The following is a 25,110-nucleotide window of genomic DNA, read 5'->3' as shown; positions in this document are numbered from 1 at the left end:
CAGAGGTGCTTATGAAAAGTGACTGGAGTTCACACCAGAGCTTTTTCCAGAAGTTGGCTAGCTCCCTTAATCATTTTAATGCCGTGCTTCAGCGCTCATAGGCACTAGCCTCACTGGAATAGCGGATGAGTTCAGAGGCATGATCTTCCTTGCAGGAGTTAGAAGTGAGTAAGCAAACAGGGAGGAGCACTGTGCACTTTGGGCCACACCCAAGAGAGCTGCTGATTTTGCACCGAAGAACCTTCCAAGAGAAAGGGGCACAGAGTGAGGGGAAGCAGAGCAGGTTTGGGGAGTGTTGTGGTTTGATGTATCCACGGGAAGGAGTTAGTAGCACTGGGAACAGGCAGACCACAGAATTGAGACCTTATTCTTACTAACAGTGGGGAGTATCTGAGGTTTTTCATGGTGGCTGAGATGTTTCTTTGAAGGTAGAGAATAGAGACAGACAGAAAGTTAGGTAAAAGTCGAAATTGAAGGAAGAAATCATCACATGGTTGAGAGGAAATGCAGAGGCCTTGGAGAGTTGTGTGGTGGTTTGAAGCACCAGCACAGAGGAAGTATCAGAACTGACGGCATGATTCAGGCAGTGGAAGTGAACCAGACATGAAGGTTAAGAGCCCCTGCTTAGGGAATAAGTCAAGTGCAAAAGACCAGAAAGCTGGAGTGGTCTCATAGGGCCAGGAGCTACAAAGAAGACAACAGGATTCTGGGGGTACCAAGAAACTTTTCAGAAGACTGCAGGCACTCTTTAACACCTGTTACCCGGACATTAAGATAACACTCAGTGCGCCCAACACCTGAGAGACTCCTGGGACAGAAAGTTTGCTTTCCAGCTCCTTCTGTAGCCTTGACAGTCCAGAATGGAAAGAGCAGTAAAATCAGCAGCTCAAAACCCGCTTGAGATTGCGGGAGATTTGGCTGGGAGTGGAGGATCCCAGCCACTCCTGTGTGTTAGACTGTTAGCCTGACTTTTCCTGTTTTCATTTTGGGAATATTAAAGCACTTCTAAAATGACGAGCTGCTCAAATGGCCACTCGGGAACTGCTCGTCTCAGGCAGACACTAGGGCTGGGGACAGCCCCAGGCCACCCTGTAGTTAGGATCACATCTCTTTTGTTTTAGGTTGACAACTACCCTTTAACTAATTAATGATCTCTGTTTTCCCTTTTATTCCATAGGGTAGAATGGTTTTGAAGAAGGAAAAACACTGCTTTCTGACTGATTGCCTTGAAGGAAAAAAAGAACCTATTTTTGTGCATCATTTACCAATCATGCCACACAAGCATTTATTTTTAGTACATTTTATTTTTTCATAAAATTGCTAATGCCAAAGCTTTGTATTAAAATAAATAAATAATAAAATAAAAGTACCGTGTGCAAGTGTCTTTTACCAACATATGTTTCAGAGGCTAATTTTGATACCACACATAGGATGTGCTCGTGACTTTATAAGAGGGCAGGGACAACATGGCTGCTGGTATTTAACCTGAGCAGAGCTGAGACATCCTGTGTAACACTGCTTCCTTAGTGCTTAGCTAATGGGTTACTCCATTTCATCCTAAAGGATGCACATCCGCTCTGGTCACTTCTTCCTTTGTGTGTGATCCATGCGCCTTCACTAGGACTTTAGCTCCACATTGAGAACTTTGAACTGTTGCTCCCCTATTGTATCCCTAATACCTGGGAGTGTGCTTTGCATGTAGTATGTGCTCAATAAATTAATTTGTGGGATGAAGGAGAGGGTTGTAAGGACTTCCAAACCGAGATGCTCCTTCTACTTAACGTGTACATTTTTACACATTTCAGGAGTGTAATCAGGAGCTATTTCAACGTGTAGTTCTGAAACATGGTTGCCTTATTGAAGAAAATATTGTGCTGTTTTGTCATGTTGCATGCTTAAAGGATGGTGGGCATTTGTAAAACATCTGTAAACTCTTGAGCGGTAAATTCTTGGCCTTCCACTTTAGCATCCCTGAAATACCATGCTTCTGTGGGTATGCACAGGCCGTGCAACTGTCACAGGTCTCTTGGTTCGAGAGTATTTCATCACCCACAAGGAAACTTCACACCTGCTAACGGAACTGCCCACTCCTGCCAGTCCAAAGAGCTATAAGTCTACTGCATGTTTCTCTGTGTACCTATTCTGAGCACTTCATATGAGTACAGTCATAATATATATATATATATATATATATATATATAGTCTTTTATATCTCGGTCTCAGTGTATTCAGGGGTCACCTATGTTGTATCATGTAGCAATATTTCATTCCTTTAGGAATGTGATTTGTTTTTGTATGCTGTTTTTGCAAACTTGATGAACATAACTAATCTTTTCTTTAGGATTTTCTATGTACAAGATTATGTCATTTGAACATAGGGGTCTTTTATGTATCTTGTACAGTCTATTTTATTTTCTTGCTTGTTCGTCCTTAGGCAGAACCTCATGTTACCAAGTGGTTGAATATAAAGGATGTGAACTGATTTTCATGTTTTGTTACGATCTTGGTGGCCGAAGGGAGATTTCAGTTTGTCAGCATTGAGTGTGAAGTTCCCTATAGGAGTCTCTTAGATTGTTTACCCTCCATGAAGTTGAGAAAGTAATATATTCCTAGAGTATTGGGTGTTTTTATCACAGAACTTTTAGATGCCGATTCTTTAGGGTGTCACTTGTCTCCTTGTCTCTTGCAATGATCTTGTGGCATTTTGTCCCATATTAACATAGTACACGATATTGACCTTTTTTGAGACAGGATTTGACCGTGCAGTCCAGGATGACCTCAGACCTGCAGTCGCTGTGAATCATCAGCTGCACCACCAGCGCAGCTGTGGATAATCCCACCATAAGGATCAGTTTATGGTGTGGGTCCAGTTTGCTAGGATTTTGCTGATGGCTTCTTCGGTTTTATAAGAGATGCTGGTCTAAGGTTTCCTTTGTTTATCTTTGTTCTGCTTTGGTATTATTGCAATGCTGGCCTCCCAAGTGTCTTCTATAGTTTGGAAGCGTGTAAGAGCTGATGGTAATTCTTTAGATGTTGTGAACCCATATGGACCAGGCTGTTCTTCCTGGGAAGGGTCAGGTTTAATGGTGTTCTCACAGGGCTGTGCTCCTGTAGTCCCTAGTGCTCCCTCACTCAGTCTCTCGTCCTCTCCACCTCTTGTCCTGGCCTTGATTGGCCTGGAACCCTGAATGTAGACCAGGCCGGACCCACAGAGATCCACCTGCCTCTGCTTCCCGAGTGCCAGGATTAAAGATGTACGCCAGGACACTGGCTTGTTTCTCTTCCTTTAAAGTGAAAGATTAGGTTATTGATATTCAGTCTTTGAAGAGTTTTTTGTTTTGTCTGGAAACAAAGTCTGCCTGTGTGTCCAGGTCTACCTGGAACTCATAAACTCAGAGACCCTTCTGTCTCAGAGTCCTGAGGAGGTGGGATTACCAGTGCATGTTTGGCTTCTTCTTAAAATATAAATGCTCGTAGCCAAAAATCTTCCCCAAGTACTATTTCGCCTAACCGTATTTATTTCTATTTGCTAATCTCTCCCCTGTGATTTCTTTGACACACCGATTATTTAGCAGTTATATTGTTTAAACCCTTCCAAATCTGTCACAAATTTCCAGTTTCATCTTCAGTTCTTCCAAATCTATTAGTTGGTTGGAGAAGATGAAAGTTTTTGTGATTTTAACCTGTTGAATGTTCCGGGACTTCCTTACTAGCACACTGCATCTGTCGCAGAGGGTGCTCGTGTCCCCCGAGAAAACCTGTGTTCTGCCGTGACCAGGCACGGTGCTCTGTATGTCTGCTTGGTTGATGCGTCCAGTTCTAGTCTTTCCATGCCTCTTCTGTCTGTTCTACCAGCTGAGAAAGGTTAGTTTGAGGGTTCAACTGCTTTCGTTAAGTTCTAGGCTTCTCCCTTCCATCCTCTTAGATTTTGCTCTATGTACTTTGTGATTCTTTTGCCGTGCGTATGGAATTGGAGAAGTGTCACTCATGCAGTGTGTTCGTTACGTCCCTACACCTGAATGTCACTGGCTAAAGGCCTTCTTGATGGCACAGCTGTCAGCTGACCTATTCTCTTAACAGAAGGGTTTGTTGAGCTGACATCTTCCCCAGTACAGTTAGTTCCTCTTGGCAGTGTTTTGTGTGTGTGTGAGTTAATAGTATAGTCCTTGCCACCTAATGCATCCCAGTGGAAATCAAAGTAAGTAAAGTAATTCTGCCTTTCCCGTTTCTTCTCATTTGTTATTAGCTGTTCCCTTTCAGATAGTCATCAGGAGGTGGAGGGCCTCGGGTGGCAGTGTCGCTGGCTCTGCTAGTTTAATAGACTCCTCTCCACATGTTCTAAGACTTTACCATCCCATAAGTACTGTTCAAGCCAGGTGCATAATTTTGCCAAAAACTAAAAACTGAAAAGGAGTATGTTCAAAGGTTGAGACTGGAAAGGTAGTCATCAGTAATTGAGATAAGAACCTGCTATTTTTGTAGCTTTTGATATTTAATTGGCATCATATTTTCATGTTCTAATCATGATCTCAGTAATCAAGAAAGTGGTGTGTGTGTGTGTGTGTGTGTGTGTGTGTGTGTGTGTGTGTTGCGCATTAAAATGTGGCTCTTGACTGAGCACTGGTGGCGCACACCTTTAATCCCAGCATTCGGGAGGCAGAGGCAGGTGGATCTCTGTGAGTTCAAGGCCAGCCTGGTCTACCGAATCCATTCCAGGACAGTCAGCAGTCAGGACTGTCCCACAGAGAAACCTTGGGGGCGGCAGCGGAGGGGGGGTGGGAGTGGGATGTGGCTTTTGTTCCTTTAAACCCAATATAGAATTAGCATCAAAATGAAGTTGTTTATATTTAGTAGACATTATGTGAATAGAATTAATATATAAAATAATTTGTTGTTTACTATTTTTAAACTAAGAAAGTAACCATATTTAAGATGGAATGATTATTTTGGCTCTAAATTCTTGGGGAAGCTTTTGTAATGAGTAAAGCACAAATTGTTTTTGCTTTCTTTTTTCTAACCAAAAAATAACTGTTTTTAAAGAATACTTTGTGTCATTGGTGGTGGTGAAAGCCTTTAATCCCAACACTTGGGAGGCAGAGGCACGGGGATCTCCAGGTTCAAGGTCAGCCTGGTCTACAGAGCAAGTTCCAGGACAGACAGAGCTACATGGAGAAATCCTGTCTCAAACCATCTTCCTCCACACACAGAAAAAAGAATACTGTGTCAAGGAAACCCTGACTTCAGTTGGTAAGCATATCTAAAGAGAAGCTTACCGAGTCTCCTAATCCAATGTCTGGCCACAGGCAGCTGTAGCCACTAAGCCTGGAGAAATCAAGCCCCATTGAGAAACCTTTTTTTTTTAATTTTCGAGACAGGGTTTCTCTGTAGTTTTTAGTGCCTGTCCTGGAACTAGCTCTTGTAGACCAGGCTGACCTCGAACTCATGAGATCCACCTGCCTCTGCCTCCCGAGTGCTGGGATTAAAGGTGTGTGCCACCACCACCTGGCGAGAAATCATTTTTTAAATGCAGAATAAAGACCCGAAAATGTCCTTAACATTTTACCTTTCCAATTATGAAGAGTTTTAGGAAGAGTTTAAGAATAGGATTTAATAGCAACAAACAACCAAAAGAATTTTTTTAATTAACCTGTGATTGTCCACTCACTCTGTTTACTTGTGAGTGTGAATGTGTTGCCCCTCTGCTTTGGTCTGGGACTCTCACATTTGGAAATAGGGACGGACAGCAGCAGAAGCCTGTGGCTTTAGGCTCCTGTCCAGCCCCCGAGTGCTTTACCTGTGCCCCAAGCTAAAGTTTACCGCAAACCAGTGTGTACTCTATGTTGATTTAATCTGCACATTAGAATGTACAGCAGACAAGGATGTGCCGGGGCTGGACCCCTGCCTGGCTTGCTAAGCCTTCTCCAGCTTCAGTCTCCTCACCAGTGAGTAAATGCTACTGTAGCAGCATACAGGGCGTGGAAGTTTGGGAAGATGGTGTTTGTGAAGGTGCCTGGTATATGGTGTGACTCAGTAGTGTCTGCATTTCCTTCCATTATAAAAAAGTAAAATGGCCAGGACATGGTGGCGCACACCCTTAAGCCCAGCACTCGGGAGACAGAGGCAGACAGATCGCTGTGAGTTAAGAGGTCAGCCTGGTTCCGAGACAAACTACAGAGAGAAATCCTGTCTTGAGGGGGGAGTTGGGGAAAATAAACTGTTCCTGCAGAGTCCTTCCCGTTGTGGGATATTTGTATACTGTGTGAAGGTAATTGCTGTGACTGGTGTAATAAAAAGCCGCATGGCCAATAGCTAGGCAGGAGGTATAGGTAGAATCCAAGCCTTCATAACTCATTAAAAGTTTCTGTTCATTATTTGTAAGCTGGCTGGCAGGACAGAGAAAGACACCTTACACCTTCCTATTATTGAAAAGGGAAAAGCCTTGCCGGGCATATTCAGCCTAAGAAAGGCCCTGGGACCATCCGGATCCACTGCCTTTCCTTCCAGTTCACATAGTGAACGTGGTAGACTGAGCAGAGCTCATCACCACGAAAGACCAAGAGGTCCGTGTGTTGAGGAGAATGCATAGCCAATGCTTAGACTCCTGCGAAGGCTCGCTCTCAGCTCCCACTACTTGATATGAGGAAGCTTTCCACCCAGGTGGTAGCCAGCAGCCCTAAGGCACGGTGATAAAACAGCATTTCCACCTATGATCCTGTGCCTTTACCAGACCAGAAGCAGGGCTTGTAGTTAGTATCCCGGTAGCCTTTCTAAAGTGAGGATCAAAGCAGATTTGAGCATTAGTTACTTGGTTATTTTGTTTTTTGGCTTGTTTGGTTAGTTTTTGGTTTTTTGAGACAAAGTTTCTCTGTGTAGCTTTGTAGCCTGTCCTGGAACTCGCTCTTGGAGACCAGGCTGGCCTTGAACTCACAGAGATGTGCCTGCCTCTGCCTCCCAAGTGCTGGTAATAAAGGTGTGCGTCATCACCACCTGGCTTAGTTTTTTGTTTGTTTGGTTGGTTGGTTTTTTGTTGTTGTTGTTGTTGTTGTTTAAAGAAAAGCCAAGACAATAAACTTGTAAGCCACTGTTAAATTCCAGAGTGTTTCCATAGTGAAAGGTTTGGGGCTGCTTTTGTTGTTTTGAATTGGAGCCTCAGGGAGTCCAGATTGGTTTCAACTTTGATAGTAGTCAAGGGTAAGCTTGAGCTGAGCTTCCTACCCTCTTTCTCCCAATGGTAGGGCTCAAACCCAGGGCTCCATCGCATGCTAGCTTATCACTCTTACAAACTGACTTCACTCCCTAGCCTTTCCAAACTAATTCTTAAACTTTGCCAAATCTTTGAGTTTTATAGTGGGTTTATGGGATACCACTGAGCAGAAGACTGGTTGCCTTCACTTTGTGATGTTTTTAATTTCATCAAAAAAAGTGGAAACAACCTTGGATCTGCTTTATCTGAAGTATGTGAAAAACCAAAGAATTTTTAAATTTTGATTGTGTTAGAAGCTATTGTCACTAGGTCACTAGACACTCTAAGGTATAGACAGTTATGGCTTAGATTGAATTGGGCAAAGCATGACAGGCAACCCCAGCATTTGAGAAGCTGAGGTAGGAGGATCCTGGCTACATAGATGACCTCATCAAAAACAAAAAATCTTTATACATAAGAAAAATTATTACAAATAGAAATTCAGGAAAAAGACAACAGCAAAGGTAATCGTGTATAATTTTAAGTGATGGTTAAAATACTAGTAATGTCTTAAAACTTGTATCATGCAGTTATTTATGTTAGAAACCTGATCATGAGTCCAGAAAGACTAGAAGCCAATGTTCTAGGTGTTTCTCTCAAGAACAACAAACTAAATCTAATGAACTATAAAGACTATAGATGAACAAATGGAGAACAAATGCAGTCAAACCAAGCATAAAGGCATTTCTTTAAAATGGTAATGAAATTAGCATCCTGACCAAGGAGGCACAGATACCCAATACTAGGAATGAAAGCACATCAGTACAGCGTGCACACATCAAAAACTACAAAGAAACAGGAGACTAGAGATGATGGAGAGTTCTGGGAGGGAAAATGGAGAACTGTTGGATGAGTACAGAGTTTCAGGTTTGCAGGCTGAAGAAATCCAGAGACTCCCTTCACAATAGTGTTTTATATGTAAAAGTACTCAAGAAACACTGACATGTTTGTTAATGATCACCTTAGCAGGGTTTCTCTGTGTAGCCTTGGCTGTCCTGGAACTTACTTTGTAGACCAGACTGGCCTTGAACTCAGAGATCCTCCTGCTTCTGCCTCCCCAGTGCTGGGATTAAAGGTGTGTGCCATCACCACCAGGCCTGTTAGTACTTTTTATCACAGTTGTTTTTTAAGTTGTGATGGGAACTGCAGCAGCAGCTAACAGCACTCCGTGTTCACCCGGAGGGCCCACATTCCCAGCTCACAGCTACCGCTTACTCCGGCTCTGGGGATCTGATGCCCTCTCTGGCCTCTCTGGGCCCCTGCACTCCTGTGGCATACACTTATACAGATACAAACACATTAATAAAAAAATGAAAATCTTTAAAATGATTATGAGAATTTTGTCAATCAAATCTGAAAATTAAATGTTGATAAATGCACTTCAAAACAAATATCAAAATTGATAGGAGAATTAGGAAATTAAACCCACCAACATCTAAGTTGGACCCACAAGTTAAAATCATTCCTCAAAGAAAATCTAAGATTTAGAAGATTTCACTGGAGAATTCTTTGTGTCAATTAAGGAAGAGTAGGGAAAGGAAAACTTCCCACATGTTTTTGTAATGAGCACAGCACCAGCACCATTAACAGCAGTTCAGGTAGAGAGAATGGGAGAACAGGCTAATCTGTAAATATAGATGCAAATGGTTTTTAAATTTAGATAGATAGATAGATAGATAGATAGATAGATAGATAGATAGGTAGGTAGGTAGGTAGGTAGGTAGGTAGGTAGGTAGGTAGGTAGGTGTTTTATATCTGTATGCCACTTGCATGCCTGTTGCCCACAGAGGACAGAAGGTATTGGATCCTCTAGAACTGGAGTTCCAGGTAGTTATGACCTTCCATGTGGGTGATGGGAGTCAAATCCAAGCCCTCTGGAAAAACAGCCACCCCAGCTCCCAAGATTCAGGTGTTTTAAACAAAGTATTAGCGGAAAGAATTTTGACAACATGTAAGTAGGAGAACCTAAGAGTTTGTGTGTGTGTGTGAGTGTGTGTGTTTCTTTTGAGATAGAGGTTTGCTGCTATCCCAACTGACTTTGACTTGGCAGCAGCCCTGCCTCAGCCTCCCAAGTGCTGGGATTACAACCATGTACCACCATACATGGCCATCTTTGGTTTTATTTCTTTGAAAATGTGTATGTTTGAACTCATTGTCCGGGGAGGAGGGGTGGAAAGTCGTGTTTTTAATCTTAATATTTACAGGGGGAAAATCATAAAATTCCAAGCTGTTTTATAGAGAGAATGACCCATAAAACTGCAATTTCCATTCCAAATTAATGTATTGAGTATACAGCTGGCAGGAGGGAAGAAAGCAAACAGTGAATGTCAGGACAGACATCTGATCGGAAACTTCTCCCCGTCCGGCAGACCCGCATGGGAAAGTCTGGGCACCAAGCAGTCCGCTAGAGTGTCTGACCAGACAAAGCATCCTCTCCTGCGTGACGCTTTCAAACAGCTGGGACATACAGTAACTGAGTCTCTTATGCTTTGTGCAGAAGCCTGGGGACTCTTGAACACCTCCCCTACCCCAGTCATGTTCAATACAGTGTTTTTACTAAGTCTAACTATTTATCCTGTGCCCAAGGATATGACATCCTCACTCTCCCTTGCCCTCCTTTCCCTTTTTCAGAAAGGCACCCTCCCCCAGTCCTGGACAAGGGGGCAGGTGTGTGGCAACCGCACCTTCAGAGACAGCGTCTCCCTATGCTTAAACAGCACATGGTAATTCACTAATACCTTAAAAAAAAAGCAAAAAGAAAAGAAATAAAGGGTGCAGCAAGTGAAGAGTAAGAAGGAATAAAACTACCACTGTCCACACATGCCAGATCTTGAATGTAAAAGAGCTCTTAGTGATGAAGAGCAAAGCGCTTTTAGAGCACTCTCTGAACCTGGCAATGTGTTTAAAATCAACTGGAAGCTTCGTGCTGAAAACACGACCCTTCAGACTCTAAGTAAGGGTCTGAACTGGCTCTTTCCCCACCCATTGGCAGTGTTAGCCACTGTGGTAAGGCAAGAAAAAGAAATTAACCGGGCGGTGGTGGCGCACGCCTTAAATCCCAGCACTCAGGAGGCAGAGGCAGGCTGATCTCTGTGACAAGGACAGCCTGGTCTACATAGTAAGTTCCAGAACAGTCAGAGCGAGTTCCGGGACAGGCTCCAAAGGTAAACAGACAAACCCTGCTTGAAAAACCAAGAAAGAGAGAGAGAGAGAGAGAGAGAGAGAGAGAGAGAGAGAGAGAGAGAGAGAGAGAAATGAAAGGAGCAAGTAAGAAGGAATAAAACTACTACCATCCACAGACAACTTAAGGAGAAAAATCCCGCAAAGCCTACAGACCCTTTTAAAAATAAGCTAATTTAGTAGAGTCAGTTATACTTTGGTACCAGGCCAAGTGGCATGAACCAGCTGCCCAGACTGAGGGAGGAGGGCCATCTGACCCAGCAGTTCTACACCCAGTCAGCAAGAGCCTGTCTTTTTAAAATAGTATACCAACAATAAGCAATTAAAAATAAAATTTTAAAAAGATATGTTTACAAGAGTATCAAATAGACACCATATGAAGAAATCTATCTGAGAAAAAATGCAGCACTTCTCCACAGAAAGCCACTGTGCATTACTGAGATATTCAAGGTGACTGAACAGAAGAAACATAATTAACTTGGAGAAGGTAAAAGCAGTGCTGACTCAAGGACAGACCTGGAGAGTAACTCCTGAGCAACTGCACAGTGGGGACTCTGTGGGATGGGATCCGGAGGGCCTGTGCAAGGTGGTGCTACATTGGCTGTACAAGGAAAAGTGAATCTGAATTCCTACCATACTTGAGAATTTTAACTGAAATGAACAATGGGGCCTAAATGTGAAAGGCTAAACAGTGAAGCTTCCAGAGGTAGAATTGAGTGTCTTCAGAAACTTTGGTTGTAAGCAAAGAGTTAATCATGACTTTTTTTGTTTGTTTGTTTTGTTTTTTGTTTTTTTGAGACAGGGTTTCTCTGTAGCTTTTGGGGCCTGTCCTGAACTAGCTCTTGTAGACCAGGTTGGCCTCAAACTCACAGAGATCCGCCTGCCTCTGCCTCCCGAGTGCTGGGAATAAAGGTGTGCGCCACTACTACCCAGCTACTCATAACTTTTAAAAAGCACAAACTGAGATGGGCATGATGGTGCAGGCCTTGAGTCTCAGCACGTGGGAGGCAGAGGCAGGCAGATCTCAGTAAGTTTGAGGCTAACCTGGTCTACATAATGAGTTCCAGGACAGCCAGGGCCAAGTCAGGGCCTACCTTAACCAAATAAATAAATACTTAAAAGTACCAACCAGAAGATGTGATAGATAAATTGGTCCACATTACAATTTAAAAATTATCAGAATACAATATTTTGGGAGAAGGTTCCTGAAAGTTATATCCTAAAGACTAACTCAGAAGAAACAGGACTGCCAGCAGGCCTAGGAGAGAACCTGTAATCTCAGCACTCAGAGTTCAAGACCTGGACCACATAGCAAGCGCTGCCCTTTAAAACTGAAGGAAGGGGTTTGGGAAAGAAAAGAGAGAGACTGATAATTTGCCTTTCTTTAAAAAAGGAAGAAAGAAGAAGAGTCTAGACATGGTGTTCCCTGAGGAGAAAGGAGAGGCTTTAATAATGGAGGTCCTAGAGGGACTTGCAGGGCGCTAGTAGCGTTCTGTTTTTTTGACCTCAGGGTGTTCTGTCTTTATGGAAATTCATAAGATTTGCACATTCCTCAATAACATCATGTAGCCAACAACAGCAACAAAATCAAGAAAAGGGTCAAGAGTACTCTACATCCTTGGCAGAAGCAGGCTCAACCGTCTCTGAAATGTACTGTGTATGTGTGTGTATGTGCCCATGTGTCTGTGTATCTGTGAGTGTGTGCATGTATGAGTGTGTGTGCACATGTGAGTGAGCATGTGTGCACATGCATGTGTGTGTGAGTCCACGTGTGTGTGTCTTTTCAAGGAATCTGGTTGGCAGGTAAGGTTAGTGAACTAAATGTGGACATTCTTAGTTTCTTCTCTTTTTAGGTGCTAAGGATTCAACCCAGGGCCTCGTGCATAATAAGCGTGTGCTCCACCACACATGAGCGTGAGCCCTGTTCTGACCAGCTAGGGAGAGGAACAGGTCACATGCTGTCAGCTGACCTGACGGAAAATGTCAGCTCCTTCCGGCTTCTAGTGGTTCTAGTTCTTCCTGCAGAGCAGAAGGCACTTACATTTACCACCTGAAAACACGTTACACTGTTTTATACTGTTAGGTTGTGCAGGTTGAACTGGAAACCAAGACTGAGAGGTCAGAAAACAAACAACCAATTTTTTATCCGGGACCTGACTCTCAAAAGCCACTTTGTACAGTAAGCTTCTTTGAATTAGTCCTGGTTTTTAAGATACAGATCTTTTTTTATGTATAGGTATTTTGCCTCCATCCGTCTTTGCACCAAGTGCATGTGGTACCCAGAGAGGCCAGAAGAGGGCATCAGATCTCCTAAAGCGGAAGGGCCAGCACATTGTGAGCTACTGTACTCTACAGCTGAGGCATCTCAGGGGTCCCATGGCTGTGTGCTTAAAATGGAACTCCAACCCTTAATTCCTCCTGATTCAGACATCATAAGTAAACTCTAAACTTCCAGATGATGTCACGGGAGAAGGTCTCAATAACCTCAGGACTGGTGAGGATTCCCTGAAACTGACAACAGTGCATGCAGGCTGCGAAAGGAAAAGAAGCCAATAAATTAGATTTTGTCAAAATTTGGAACTTGCCCTTCAAAAATCATTGTTATTAAAAATGAAAAGCCTCTCGTAAAAAGTTTTTTCAGGTTGGGCAGTGGTGGCGCACACCTTTAATCCCAGCACTCGGGAGGCAGAGGCAGGCAGATCTCTGTGATTTTGAGGCCAGCCTGGTCTACAAGAGCTAGTTCCAGGATAGCTAGGGCTGTTACATAGAGAAACCCTGTCTCGAAAAATCAAAAAGAAAGAAAAATAAAGAAAAGGAGATCTGAGAAGTGATTCTGTGGTGGACACTGGTCTAGTGTGCGTAGTACCTTGGGTTCCAGCCCCAATACCTACCCCTCAAAAGAAATAGAGTCACTGATACAGGCATGAAAAGATGCCCAGTACCACTCATCACCAGCAGAGGGCAAATTAAAGCTGTAAGGAGGGCCTGGCGGTGGTGGTGCACGACTTTAATCCCAGCCTTTGGGAGGCAGAGACAGGTGGATCTCGGTGCGGTTGAGCCAGCATGGTCTACAGAGTGAGTTCCAGGAAAGGCAGGACTGTTACTCAGAGAAACCCTGAGAGGGGCTGGAAAGATGACTCGGCAATTGAGAGCACCGGCTGCTCTTCCAGAGGACCTAGGTTCAGTTCCCAGAACCCACTTGGCAGCTCACAACCATCTGCACCTCCAGTTCCAGGGGACCCTATGACTTCATCTGACCTCTGTGGGTACCAGGCACATACGTGAAACACACACATACATACAGGCAGAACATTCATGCACATAAAATGGAAACAGAGTCTTAAAAAGTAAGAGGAGAGCTGGGTGGGGTGGTGCACACCTGTAACCCCAGCATTTGGGAGATGCAGGGAGAAGAATGCAGGTGAGGGTTTTCCTCAGCTACAGAGCAAGTTCCAAGCCATCCTGGGCTACGTGAGACTCAGTCCCAAAGGAAGGGATGGAGGTGCAAAAGAAGGGAGAGAAAAACTTCAAGAAGACACCACTTACACTATAGAACTAAGACTTAAAATTGACGCATCACTGCCCAGAAGCACTTGGGTTTGCAGCGTTGCTCAAGGGCTGTAAAAGCACAGCCACTTCACATCAAACAACCTGGGAGCCCTTACAGAGGTAAGCCTAAATCTACCCAGCCATCCACCCGGGGATTTAGCCCAAGAGATAGCAGATCCCATACTCACACATAGTTTGCATGTGAATGTTCATAGCAACTTTCAGTGATTCAACATTCCAGAAAGATGTAAGACAGACTGTTCCCGTGGGGATAGGAGTAAGATGGGAAGAGAGGAAGGGTTTACTAAAGATTTTAGGAAATTTTCTCTTACTTGCTGAGCCATTTCTCCAGCCCCTGAGTTCCAGTAGGTCTCATGGGATCCTCCCCCGACCCCGTACCAGGGACTGAACCTAGAACTTTCTGTGAAAGGATTTATCCCAGTCATTCTTCTTCTCTTTGAGACAGGCCTGGTTAAGCTGTCCAGGGAGGCCTTGAACTTGTGCCACGGCTGCCTTTGCCTCTTGAGGCTCTGAGAACAGAGAAAATTTTGGCAGGTGTTGGCCATGCTCATGTTCTATAGTCTGGCTAGGTTGGTAGGCATATGCATAAAATCTCTGTACTTCTAGATTCATCTATTTATGTGCGCGAGAGTTTTTACAAATGCGTGCTGGTGTGCTGTGCTTGTGCAGATGCAGAGGTTAGACGAGAGCGTCCAGTCCCTCAGAACTGGAGTTACAGGTGTCTCTGGAAAGCCTGGCTTGTTACCTGGGCACTGGGATCTGAACCCTGGGCCTCGTGATTGTGCAGTGCACCCTTGTTCACTGAGCCGTCTCTCTAGCCCCTATAAAAACTCTGGAAGTTGTAAATTTTTATCATGTTCATTTCACTTTATGTCCCTGTTAATAAAGTCACAGCAATAAAACAGGGCCACACAGAAAAGAAAACAGGAACATGGCTTGGTTATGAGTAGCACAAATAGTCACATAGTGTAATTACTGAGTGTATTAAATTATCAAAAATAATTACTCAGGGCAGGGTGGTGGTGGTGCACACCTTCAATCCCAGCACTCAGGAGGCAGAGGCAGGCAGATCTCTGTGAGTTCAAGGACAGCCAGAGCAATACACAGAGAAACCCTATCTCCAAAAAACCAAAATAACAACTCAGGACAATGCTTATGAGAAAGGGAAGAGATAGAGATAGAAAAAAAAAACTAATGTTCTCTAATGGAAATTCAATAAAGTCTAAAGTTGAAAAAATATGTGGCTCAAAATTGGTACCCTTGGGCTGGCAAAATCAAGCCCGATGACCTGGGTCTCATCCTGGAGCCCACAGGGTTCTGCTCCCAAAAGTTGTCCTCTGACCTCCACCTGAGCAGTCACCTCATCCAGCCCATCACCTACACAAGATACAATTTTAAAAGAGAGGAAAATAAGTATGTTATTTAAAGCATAAATTCTACAAGAGCCACTAAAAACTGCACCCTCTGAAAAAGGGGAAGTTGGAGATCGCACCCTTCTGGAGCATGCGTTGCATAGGTCTATGCTCAGTGGCTCAGGAGGCAAAGGCAGCTGTGGCACAAGTTCAAGGCCTCCCTGGACAACTTAACCAGGCCCGTCTCAAAGAGAAGAAGAATCACTGGGATAAATCCTAGTCATCAAGCCTTCACAGAAAGCTCTAGGTTCAGTCCCTGGTACCGGGTGGGGAGAGGACCCCACGAGACCCGCTGGAACCCCAGGCCTAGAATCCCAGCACTTGGGAAGTAGAGACAAGATGATTGTAAATTGAGGGGCTGGAGAGATGACTCAGCACTTCAGGGAATTTGCTGCTCTGGCCAAGGATCTCAGTTCAGTTCCCGGCATCCACATGGTGTCTCACAACTGTCTGTAACTCCTTCAGTTCCTGGGCATCGTGCAGGCACTCACATGAGTAAAGTAAGATTAATGTTTAGAACTTTTAAAGACAATTTCAAGTTCAAGGCCAGCAGGGCTATGATGCATATAGATATACTGCCACCCCCCCCCCCAAAAAAAACCACCTTAGATTTAATTAATAATTAGACTAACCATGTGAAGGTATAGCTTTACTATTAATTAAAACTTTTATTTGTGGGTGATCACACGTTCATGTGGGTAGATGTGTGAGAGTGTGTTTGACAGCACCAAAGGTCAGCCGTAGGTGCTGTTTCTTAGTGGTCATTCACCTTGTTTGAGACAAGGTCTCTCCCTTGACCTGGAACTCAATTCTTAAGCTAGACTGTCTGGCCAGGGAGCCCCTGGGTCTGCTTGTCTCTGCCTTCCCAGAGTTATACTCAGCTTTTCTATGTGGATTATGAATGTGGAACTCAGGTCCTTGTGCTCTGACATGCTTGCCTGCCGAGTCCTAAATTAAAACTTTAATTTTAAAAATTGTTGTTCTACATTAGACTTGGTTTGTGTGTTCGTGTCCATGCCTGCTGTAACACACGCATAGAGCTCTGAGAACAACTCACAGGAGTCAGTTTTCTGCCTTCACCGTGTGGATCCCAGGGATCAAACTCACCTCATCAGGCTTGGCAGCAGGTGGTTTTACTATCTCTCTAGTCCCAAAATTATAAATGTGTTATCTGGATCCTTGACACTCACTGCCCAGAATTCCTAGGTTTTCCCAACTGCTGGAGCTTCTGTGCAGTCACACCTGCAGGCCAGGCTAAGACAGAGGTTCAGATTGGGCTGGAGAGATGACTCAGAGGTTAAGAGCACTGGCTGCTCTTCCAGAGGTCCTGAGTTCAATTCCCAGCACCAGTATCGTGGCTCACAACCATCTGTAATTTGATTGAGTTCCCTCTTCTGGCATGCAGACAGAATACTGTATACATAATAAATAAATAAATTTAAAAAAAGAAGGAAGGGACCGGATTTGTAGCTCTTCAGTCTGACTGTGTCCCTAAGAAGTCTTTAGATTGATAACAGAATCCTCTCAGGAGCATAGGGCAGCTTTTGTTCTGAAGAGCTACAGTGACACCTTCCAGGGAGCCGAGCAAGAGAATACATATTTCGGAAGGTTTTTTAAAAAGATTTATTTATTTTTATTTTATGTGTATGAGTGTTTGTATATATGTATGGGTACTTGCTACGTGTTGTGCAAGGCCAGTGGAGGCCAGAAGAGGATGTTGGGTCCCCTGGAACTGGAGTTAGAGATGGCTGTGAGTCCTGATGTAGGTCATGGGAACTGAGCTCCAAATCTCTGCCAGAGCAGCAAGTGCTCTTAACTATTAACCCATCTCTCTGGCCCTGGAAATGTACATATTTAAAATATGCCTGCACAGGTCTAGGGAACTGGGAATTGGTAGAGTGTTTGCCCGGTTTGCACAAGGCCCTGGGTTCGATTCCCCTGCACTTCATAAACTACACACGTAATACATGCTCGTAATCCCAGGACTCAGAAAACAGGAGTCAGGAGGCTCACAAATTCAAGGTCGTCTCCAGCCATAGTGAATTCAAGGCCATTCATATCTACCTGAAAGCCTGTCTCAAAAAAAAAAAAAAAAAAAGAAAAGAAAAGAAAAAGAAAAAAAGAAAACAAAAACAACAAGCCAGCCATGCTTACAAGCCCAGTGGTGCAGGACTAGTCTAGCGTGTGAGAGGCATAATGCTACATTGTTTCCATCTAGTGTAAGAGGTCGTAATGCCTTTGAGGAAATGCAGTGTTTGAGAGCTGATCAGCAGCCACACTAAGTCTGTCTTTCTTGTTCCTTCTTCAGGTGGGCACTTCTTTCACCGGAACTCCCTGTCGCCTCGTAGCCTGGTGTACGAGAGTGAATTCTCTACAATTGAACCATCCTTGGACATGTATGATGAGAACAAAACCTGATTTGTTTTTTAAAAAAAAAAATATGGGCTGCTGGGGGTGTCTCCTTTTGAGATTTGATTTATGGTCACCTTTCTTATTTTGTATTTTTTCTGTCATCATCCGTTTTGGAAGAATGGCAGTACCTCTGGGTGCAAGTTGGGGTTCAGAGTTAAATTGCAGCGTGCCCCCAAGGTGAGGTTTGAGGACAACGTTATTGCCCAGGTGAGCCTCATGGTACTGAATACCCACCTAGAGCTGACCACTGAGCATGGGCAGCCCGCGAGCCTTGCGGTTTCCAGAGAAGAGATGGGGCCAGGGGCTAATGGTGTGTTTGTTACAAATGTGTCTGTGCCCCCAAATAGTCTCACGCTGTTCTGTGTCAGGGTGCCACTGGGGTTTTGTAAAATACATTTTGTGGTTCTCACATGCACACGAAAGCCTGCAGATAAAATGTCCCACCAATGCAGAATCTGAGTCATGGCTCCTTGGCCTGCTTCCCTTTGTCCTCTGTCCCTTACTACATTTCCCAGTGAAAGGCCTCCTCCTATAGGGAGTCCTCCAAGAGAAGATTCAGATTCCGTTCCCCCTCTGAGAGTCTAGCCACCTGTTGTCCTGCAGAACTTGGAGGACACAGGCCACAGGGTCGGAGTCTGCTCTCGTGGGATCAGACAGTCATCTGCTTTGTCGTTCTCCAGCGTCTGTGATGAGCACGATGTGAGATGAAAAGTATTTACACAGACACTAGACATGGAGGGCTGCTGTCCCCGCTGCCTGTGGTACACAATGACCACATGGGACAAGGTCGACAGTCATCAACACCAGAATAGTTTTGAATGTTTTATTGGGAAGTCCAAACCAACATCCTGTTAAATAACAAATGGGGGACCCCCCTGTTCCATCTCAGTTGTCTAATCCAGTGGCATCCTGCCAGCCTCAGCACCAACATGAAGAAACACTGGAGTGCTGGCAGCCAGACTTTCAGAAGAGGATGCTCTGGCCAGCATGGTGGACACATGGGGACACGTGTATTTGTCTCACACATCCAGAGTGACATCAAGTTAACATGAGAAACGTATGGCCTACAGTGTGGGACCAGGATGAGCAAGTCGCCTCCTTGCTGCAGGAGCTCCTACCACAGTCAGCCGCTTCTCACCAGAGTGTGAAGATGTTCGGATCCTGGTTAGGGGAACGCGCTCCACCATCCAGATGTGTGATGGGGAGGCTTCCACCCTGTCACTTTTATTGGCTCTGTGGGTCATAAGTCTGAGGCACATGTGTGCCATATTTACACATGTGGCTTCTTCTCTCTCACGTGTCACTAAGATCCCTCAGATGCCCCTGTGCCTGAAACAGAGCCTCAGAGAACCTTAGTGTGGACAGCCTGTAAGAACACGGTTGCAGGGTGAGCCAACATGCTTCGCTTGAGTAGTTTGAACTGGAACAGGGCCGACCTCTAAGGTCCTAACTGCTTTCATTTTTACCGCTTACCAAGGGCTTTCGTCTTTCTTTTTTATAGTCTTTGTACTATAAAAATATTTTTGATAAAGTTTCAATAGATTATCATTCTGAAAGACAGGTTCTCAGCGAGAGCATTCTCAGCAGGAGAGTGGACTGCTAAGGTCCAGAGGCACAGGCACAAGTGTTTTGTGTGGCAGACTGGGTGGATGCTGTCATTGCCGTGCTGTTTGTAGCCTGGCCTTGTTTTCTCCATAACCAAAATTCAGATCCCAGTGAACCATGAATCATTTTTCTTCAGGTCTCAACAGTCTTATAAAGGCACAAACATTAAATTCCACTCTAGACAGTTTCTTTACAAAAAAAGAAGAAGAAGGAGAAGGAGAAGGAGAAGGAGGAGAAGGAGAAGAAGGGAGGATAGAAATTGCTTGGGGAAAGAATTTTTAATTGAGTTCTCTAAAACCTACTGAGACAGTGTTTGAGTCCCTGGGAAATCCAGGGCATGTGTTAGCTGTAGAACAGCCAAGGAGGCAGTTCTTAGGAAGGCATTTACTCAGAATAGTGCTCCAGACACCGGGTTGATCCCTTTTCCTGAAATCTTGGGCCACCTTCAGCTCAGCTCAGAATGTCCTGTGTTCATCAGGAGGGGACCGGCTTCTTTGTTGAGGACACGTGCTTTGGGACAACAGAGGACAACGGCTCCCTCCCAGCAGCTATGATGAGGGGACTCCCGTGAAGCCACCCAGGTCCCCAGGTGGAGCTGGGTGAAGAACCTTTCCTGGCATATGCCATAGGACACACACAGCAGGATCTACAGCCACAGGCAGTGTTAGCTATAGACTGGACTGCAGCAGTTTGAATACAGAGGCTTAAGCTTTTGAGATACCTAGCGTCCGTGTGGAGGAGCCACTCTGGGCCAGTTACTTCCTGGAGAAAGGAGAGCTGACTGGGCGGACGTCCAAGTGTGAAGACATCTCCAAAGGGTCTCTGGAAGTGATGAGGGTGTCCATCCAGGGCCCTGCCTTTGCTTCCCTCCTAGAAAAACAGGCTCTACCATCAGCAGCTGAAAACCCCTTCGAAGGCCTCCATCATCTCCTGGCTCCTCTCGCCATTCCCTCAGGGAACATCTATAAAGTACATCCCTGAACGCCAATCCATCCTGAAGCAGAGTCTGTGCTCTGCATTTGCCCTGATTCATGACAGCCCCAGGTCCCTAAAGGTGTGGTCAGAGAGGCATGAAGCAAGAGATTACTGAATTCTACTAATTGGCACATCCTGTGGACTTCATGTCTTCCTAGTTCTATCACCCCTTCACCTCCATGCTTTCACTGATCTTTCTGCTAAATGACACCAGACTAGGGAAAGTCCACATCTTCTTTCGCTGTTAACCTTTACTGTGGGGACTGATTTCACATCAGAGGTCCTCCTGACAAGGGGTCACTGCTCATAGATGTCAAGAGAGGAAGCTGCAGACTGTGGAATCTAAGCCTGTGGCCTTTGGAAGGTGAGGCAGGGCCATGGAGGTAGTTGGTCAGCAGCCCTTTTCATTTTATTTTAGGTCTTTTCTTTGTTGTTTCTTTGGAGACAGGGTTTCTCTGTGTAGCCCTGGCTGACAGCTGTCCTGGTTCTCACTCTGTAGACTAAATGGCCTTTAACTTGAACTCAGAATCCTCTGGCCTCTGCCTCCTGGGTGCTGGGTTTAAAGGCGTGCGCCACCAGGCCCAGGCTGTTGACACTTTTTATAAAGTCCTCATTGTGTGACTTTTATGCTTGGAGTTGAGGTGGATCAATAGTCAGGAAGACTTGGAGGGTGAGGGTGCATCTCAGTGGTCAGACACCTCAGCACTTGTGTGTGTCTGGGTGTCCTGAAAACTTGGGCATGTTGGCAACAGTCTACAGAGTGGGAGCAGTGACATGGGGATGATGGGGTGAGTCTCCAGGAGACAGTGGCCTGGGCAGAGGTGTGAGAAGAGGGTGATGGGGTGAGTCTCCAGGAGACAGTGGCCAGGGCACAGATTGAGGGGCCAGTGCCTGCTGAGTCTGGGGGAAGGGCCCTGAGGACGAACAGGAGGAAGGCAAGATTCTTGGGTTTGAAGCATCTCCCCTTCTGGGGCAGGGGATGCTTCAGAACTTTGCTTAGAAAAAGAACACTATGAGCAGTAGGCTGTGTGAGAGGCAAAAGGCAGACTGGCTAGCAGTTGGCTTAGAACCGAGGGACTCCAGACTGAGCTGACTAAATGGAAGGAAACAAGGGGGCTATGAGATAGAAGTGGAAGTCAGATTTGTTTGTTTATTTCCTCCTTTTTTTTCCAAGACAGAGTTCTTTGTGTATCCTTGGCTGTCTTAGAACTAGGTCTATAGACCAGGCTGGCCTCAAACTCATATATATCTGCCTGCCTCTGCCTCCCGAGTGCTGGGACTAAAGGCGTGTACCACCACCACATGTCCTGGAAGTCAGATTTCTAATCTCAGTGATTGGGTGAATGTTGGTAGGGTTCAGGAGAGCCCATAAAGCCCAGCCCTGACGTGGTCTCTATATGATCACAGTCCCTGGGAGGCACTGCATCTTCCCCTCCACTGTCCCGTGCAGAAGTCTCTGCACTAGGCATATATGCTCACCCTGGCAGAGGTGGACCTTCAATTTCAATGGTGGTGTCAGCCAGAGAGAAACTGGGCTAGGGAACATTGATTGTATGTCTGGCAAACAGAAAAAGCTACTGGAAACACTAATGTAGAAAAGTAATTGTGCATAATCTCCCCATTCAGGAAAGGTGGGCCTGCCAGCTCTCGTTCTCCAGCATAAAGAATGGGACATCTGTGTACTTAAACTCAAACGTGGTCCCTTTTCAAGGGAGAGGAGATGAGAATAAGGAATCTTATCACAGGCCGACTCTCCTGACACCCACAGCTTAAAACAAGTGCCTTTCCGCCCAGATCCACACGAGGGCCGTGCTCACCAACAGCGTGTGGCGTGCTGCCTTGTTTGGGCCCTGTGGGTGCATCATTCCAAAACTTTGGCACAGCCCCCAGTTAACCTGTCCAGAAAGCAAGGTGTGCAAAAGATGCTTGGGTGTGGTTGAGGTCACTGCCAGACTGGAAAAACACCTTCCAAGCTGTAAGTATTGTGACTTCAGAAAAGGACCAAAAGGAGTGCTGGGGACTACGATGCCTGAGTCTGCAGCACAGAGCTGTTTGCCTGAGTGTATCTGGAAAGTGCAGGAAAAGCAAAGCCAATAGAACGCTGCTCTTGCAGACTCCTTGCGTCTGGCCGACTGGCCCCTTGGCCCTCTGCAGATCACAGTATTTACAAGTCACACCAACCTGTGGAGCCTGGGCGACAGGGGCTGAAGTTAGTGGTCAGGAGGCCACCTTGTAGCCAAGGAACTCCTTAAGGGCTCTGGCGGGATTGATAGTTCCACCCTTCTTTATCAGTGATCCCAAAAAACTGACCTTTGATGAGGACAGGCCAGGTGTCTTCCAGAGCTGTGACTCCACCAGCCTACAGTGACCATAGAGGCAGAGAGAGCTGTCAGCCTCAGCTGCTCAAAGGGTGACATTTCAGCACTGCAGACACGGTTCTCAGAGCCCTGCAGGCTGCCCAGCCCCTTGGTTTCCCTCCTGCATTCCTCCCAAGGCTTATACTCTTTTTCCCCCTGTTTTCGTCACTCTGACTTGGGAAAAAGAAGGAATGTATGGCAAAGGGCAGAATAGCCTTTAAGCTTCGTACAACCCAAGTACTGAACTTCCTGGGGGATTCACTGCCACCAGAGTAACTAGGGCCTCTGCCCCAGGATCACTCAGTTTCTGCCTACTGACTCTTTTCCATGGGACTGAGGTGGCCCAGATCCCCCTTCACAGCCTAAAGGAGTAATCTTTCTCAGAAGCCTTGGCGATGGCTGGAGCTGGAGCCGGAGGCCTCACTCAGTGGTTAGCGCCTGTTCAAACTGTCCTCAGGCCCCTCCTGAGGACAGGCGCAGCTGACAAGCTGTCCCCTCCCCCTGCAGCAGGCCTCCATCCCCCCACCTACCAGTGCCCCTGGAACACTTGATGCTGATGCTTGATGCTTGATGCTGATGTGACACATTCTTCCCCAGTCCACTCTGCTTGCTGGTCAGGTGCATGCAAGCCTGCCGTGGCCTTTCATCAGATTCCCCTCCCTGTCAGCGAGCCTCACCTGAGTCTGCGCACCTGTCCCAGCACTGGTAACCACTAACATTGCCCTACATTTTTACAGAGTGAACCCAACACGACATGAATTCTAACCTGCTTTTGGAATTATCAATTAAGTCTAAATATATTTGCATTATGATATTAAAGGACTTTTCCGATGACCGGAAGGCATTGAACCAAAATATCTGTTCTAAAAATCATAGGAGAGTTGGGTAAAATGTGACATCCCAAGCCGTATTTTTTCCTTTAAGTAAGCAATCTACATCTGCCAACTGCCTCTCATGCTTTATGCCTCAGTTACTAGATATGGCCTGCTTCCACGCCAGACCTTTTGGGGGCAGCCACAAGGACACAGCCCCGGCTGACTTGCTGACCCAGCTAGAAGACAGCTCGCTTGGCTGGCTGATGCTCGGGATAGAATCTGGTATCTTCTGCCCAGCATGGGAAGTGAGATGGACTCTTGAGTGGCCATACCTCTTCCGAGGACGCTGGACCAGTGTTGTTTACAGAAACAGAAGAGTCCAAGCTGGGAGGTGATGTGGGTGTGGGGTGGAGGAAAACATTGTCTCACAGTCACGTACTGCACCTGTAAAAGGACAGTCATCAGTTTCCATCCTAGGCCCCATGTATCACAGCTGATTCTGACTCTCGGTAGCTTTTACATTCATAAAAAAACACTGACGTCACCCCTTTCATATCTGGGTTACTCGAAGAGCCCCACTCATTCCGGGTTCCTGCTGACTATGCACAACACCTCAGAGGACGGCGTACAGAACTATTTTTCTAATGTTAGCATAGATAACTTGAGGTGAGGACGCTGGGAATACAGCTAAGGCAGATGGCAAGGTGGGGCACCTTGAGGGATAAGAGGAAAACTATGCACTTGAATTTCTTTCGCCAGTGGATACCTTGTGCCGGAAAGAGCACACATCGAGGACTCAAGGAGCAAGATTGCTCGTTAGCTTCATTCAGGACTCACTGTAGGGGGTTACCCTGTCAAGAACACAGACACCTGCAAGTACAATGTGAACTGATTTCTTGACAATCACATCTGTCAACCCCTGGACACGGGCAGCACAATTCCTAGGTCCATATGGTTGATGTAAGTATATTAAGTAGTGAAATTGTCTGGCATGTACCTCTATGCCAATAGTGTACACCTGTATGTGTGGAATTTGCTAATATAACCGTTTCAATAAAAACCTATTGAAAAGGCTGTTTGTGTCACGTGGAATGCTCTCAGTGGTTGCAGGTGACAGGACACAGACTGGCTAAAGGATGTAGTAGGAAATAAAAATCCAAACCATGGTGGCCTCGTACACTCAAGAAATGGCTAGACGGGTGTTGAACCATGGCACACAAACTCTGACACACTGCAAGAACACCAACTACTACAGCTGCTTTGAAAGGGGTTCAGTGGTTGCTGAGAAGCCTGTCAATCCAGGGCGGATAGACAGCTCAGTGGTTAAGAGTGCCAGTCGCACTCCCTGAAAACCCGGTTCAATTCCCAACGCCCGCGTGGTAACTTCAGGGGATCCAACTACCTCTTCTGGCCTCCAAAGGTACTAGGCACACACATGGTGTGCAGACATGCAGGCAGAATACCCACACACATAAAATAAGTAAAATCTAAACTTTTTAAATCTAGAGAAAGAAGTCAAGGCTGGGTGTAGTGGTTCACAC

The 25,110-nt window shown here is 45.6% G+C and overlaps 1 protein-coding gene across 3 annotated transcripts in view; it reads left to right on the top strand.

The window, feature by feature from the left end:
- Positions 1–24,643, top strand: part of Rnf130 (ring finger protein 130) — a 117,277-nt gene extending 92,634 nt beyond the window's left edge. For 2 of the 3 annotated variants that reach the window (XM_085694893.2, XM_085694891.2), the window contains one exon: positions 1,178–1,366. In XM_085694893.2, coding sequence (XP_085551019.1) covers positions 1,178–1,182 — 5 coding nt within the window. In that variant the 3' untranslated portion in view covers positions 1,183–1,366. Of the gene's footprint in view, positions 1–1,177; positions 1,367–17,713 lie in introns of those variants that run through there. The other variant, XM_085694892.2, reaches the window with a different exon arrangement.
- Positions 24,644–25,110: the final 467 nt, after the last annotated feature.

This window comes from Myodes glareolus, chromosome 9, assembly GCF_982192425.1.
Source record: "Myodes glareolus chromosome 9, mMyoGla1.1, whole genome shotgun sequence".
Taxonomy (NCBI): Eukaryota; Metazoa; Chordata; class Mammalia; order Rodentia; family Cricetidae; genus Myodes; species Myodes glareolus.
Note: the sequence above shows the minus strand (reverse complement) of the source record. Positions and strands in the feature narration are given on the sequence as shown.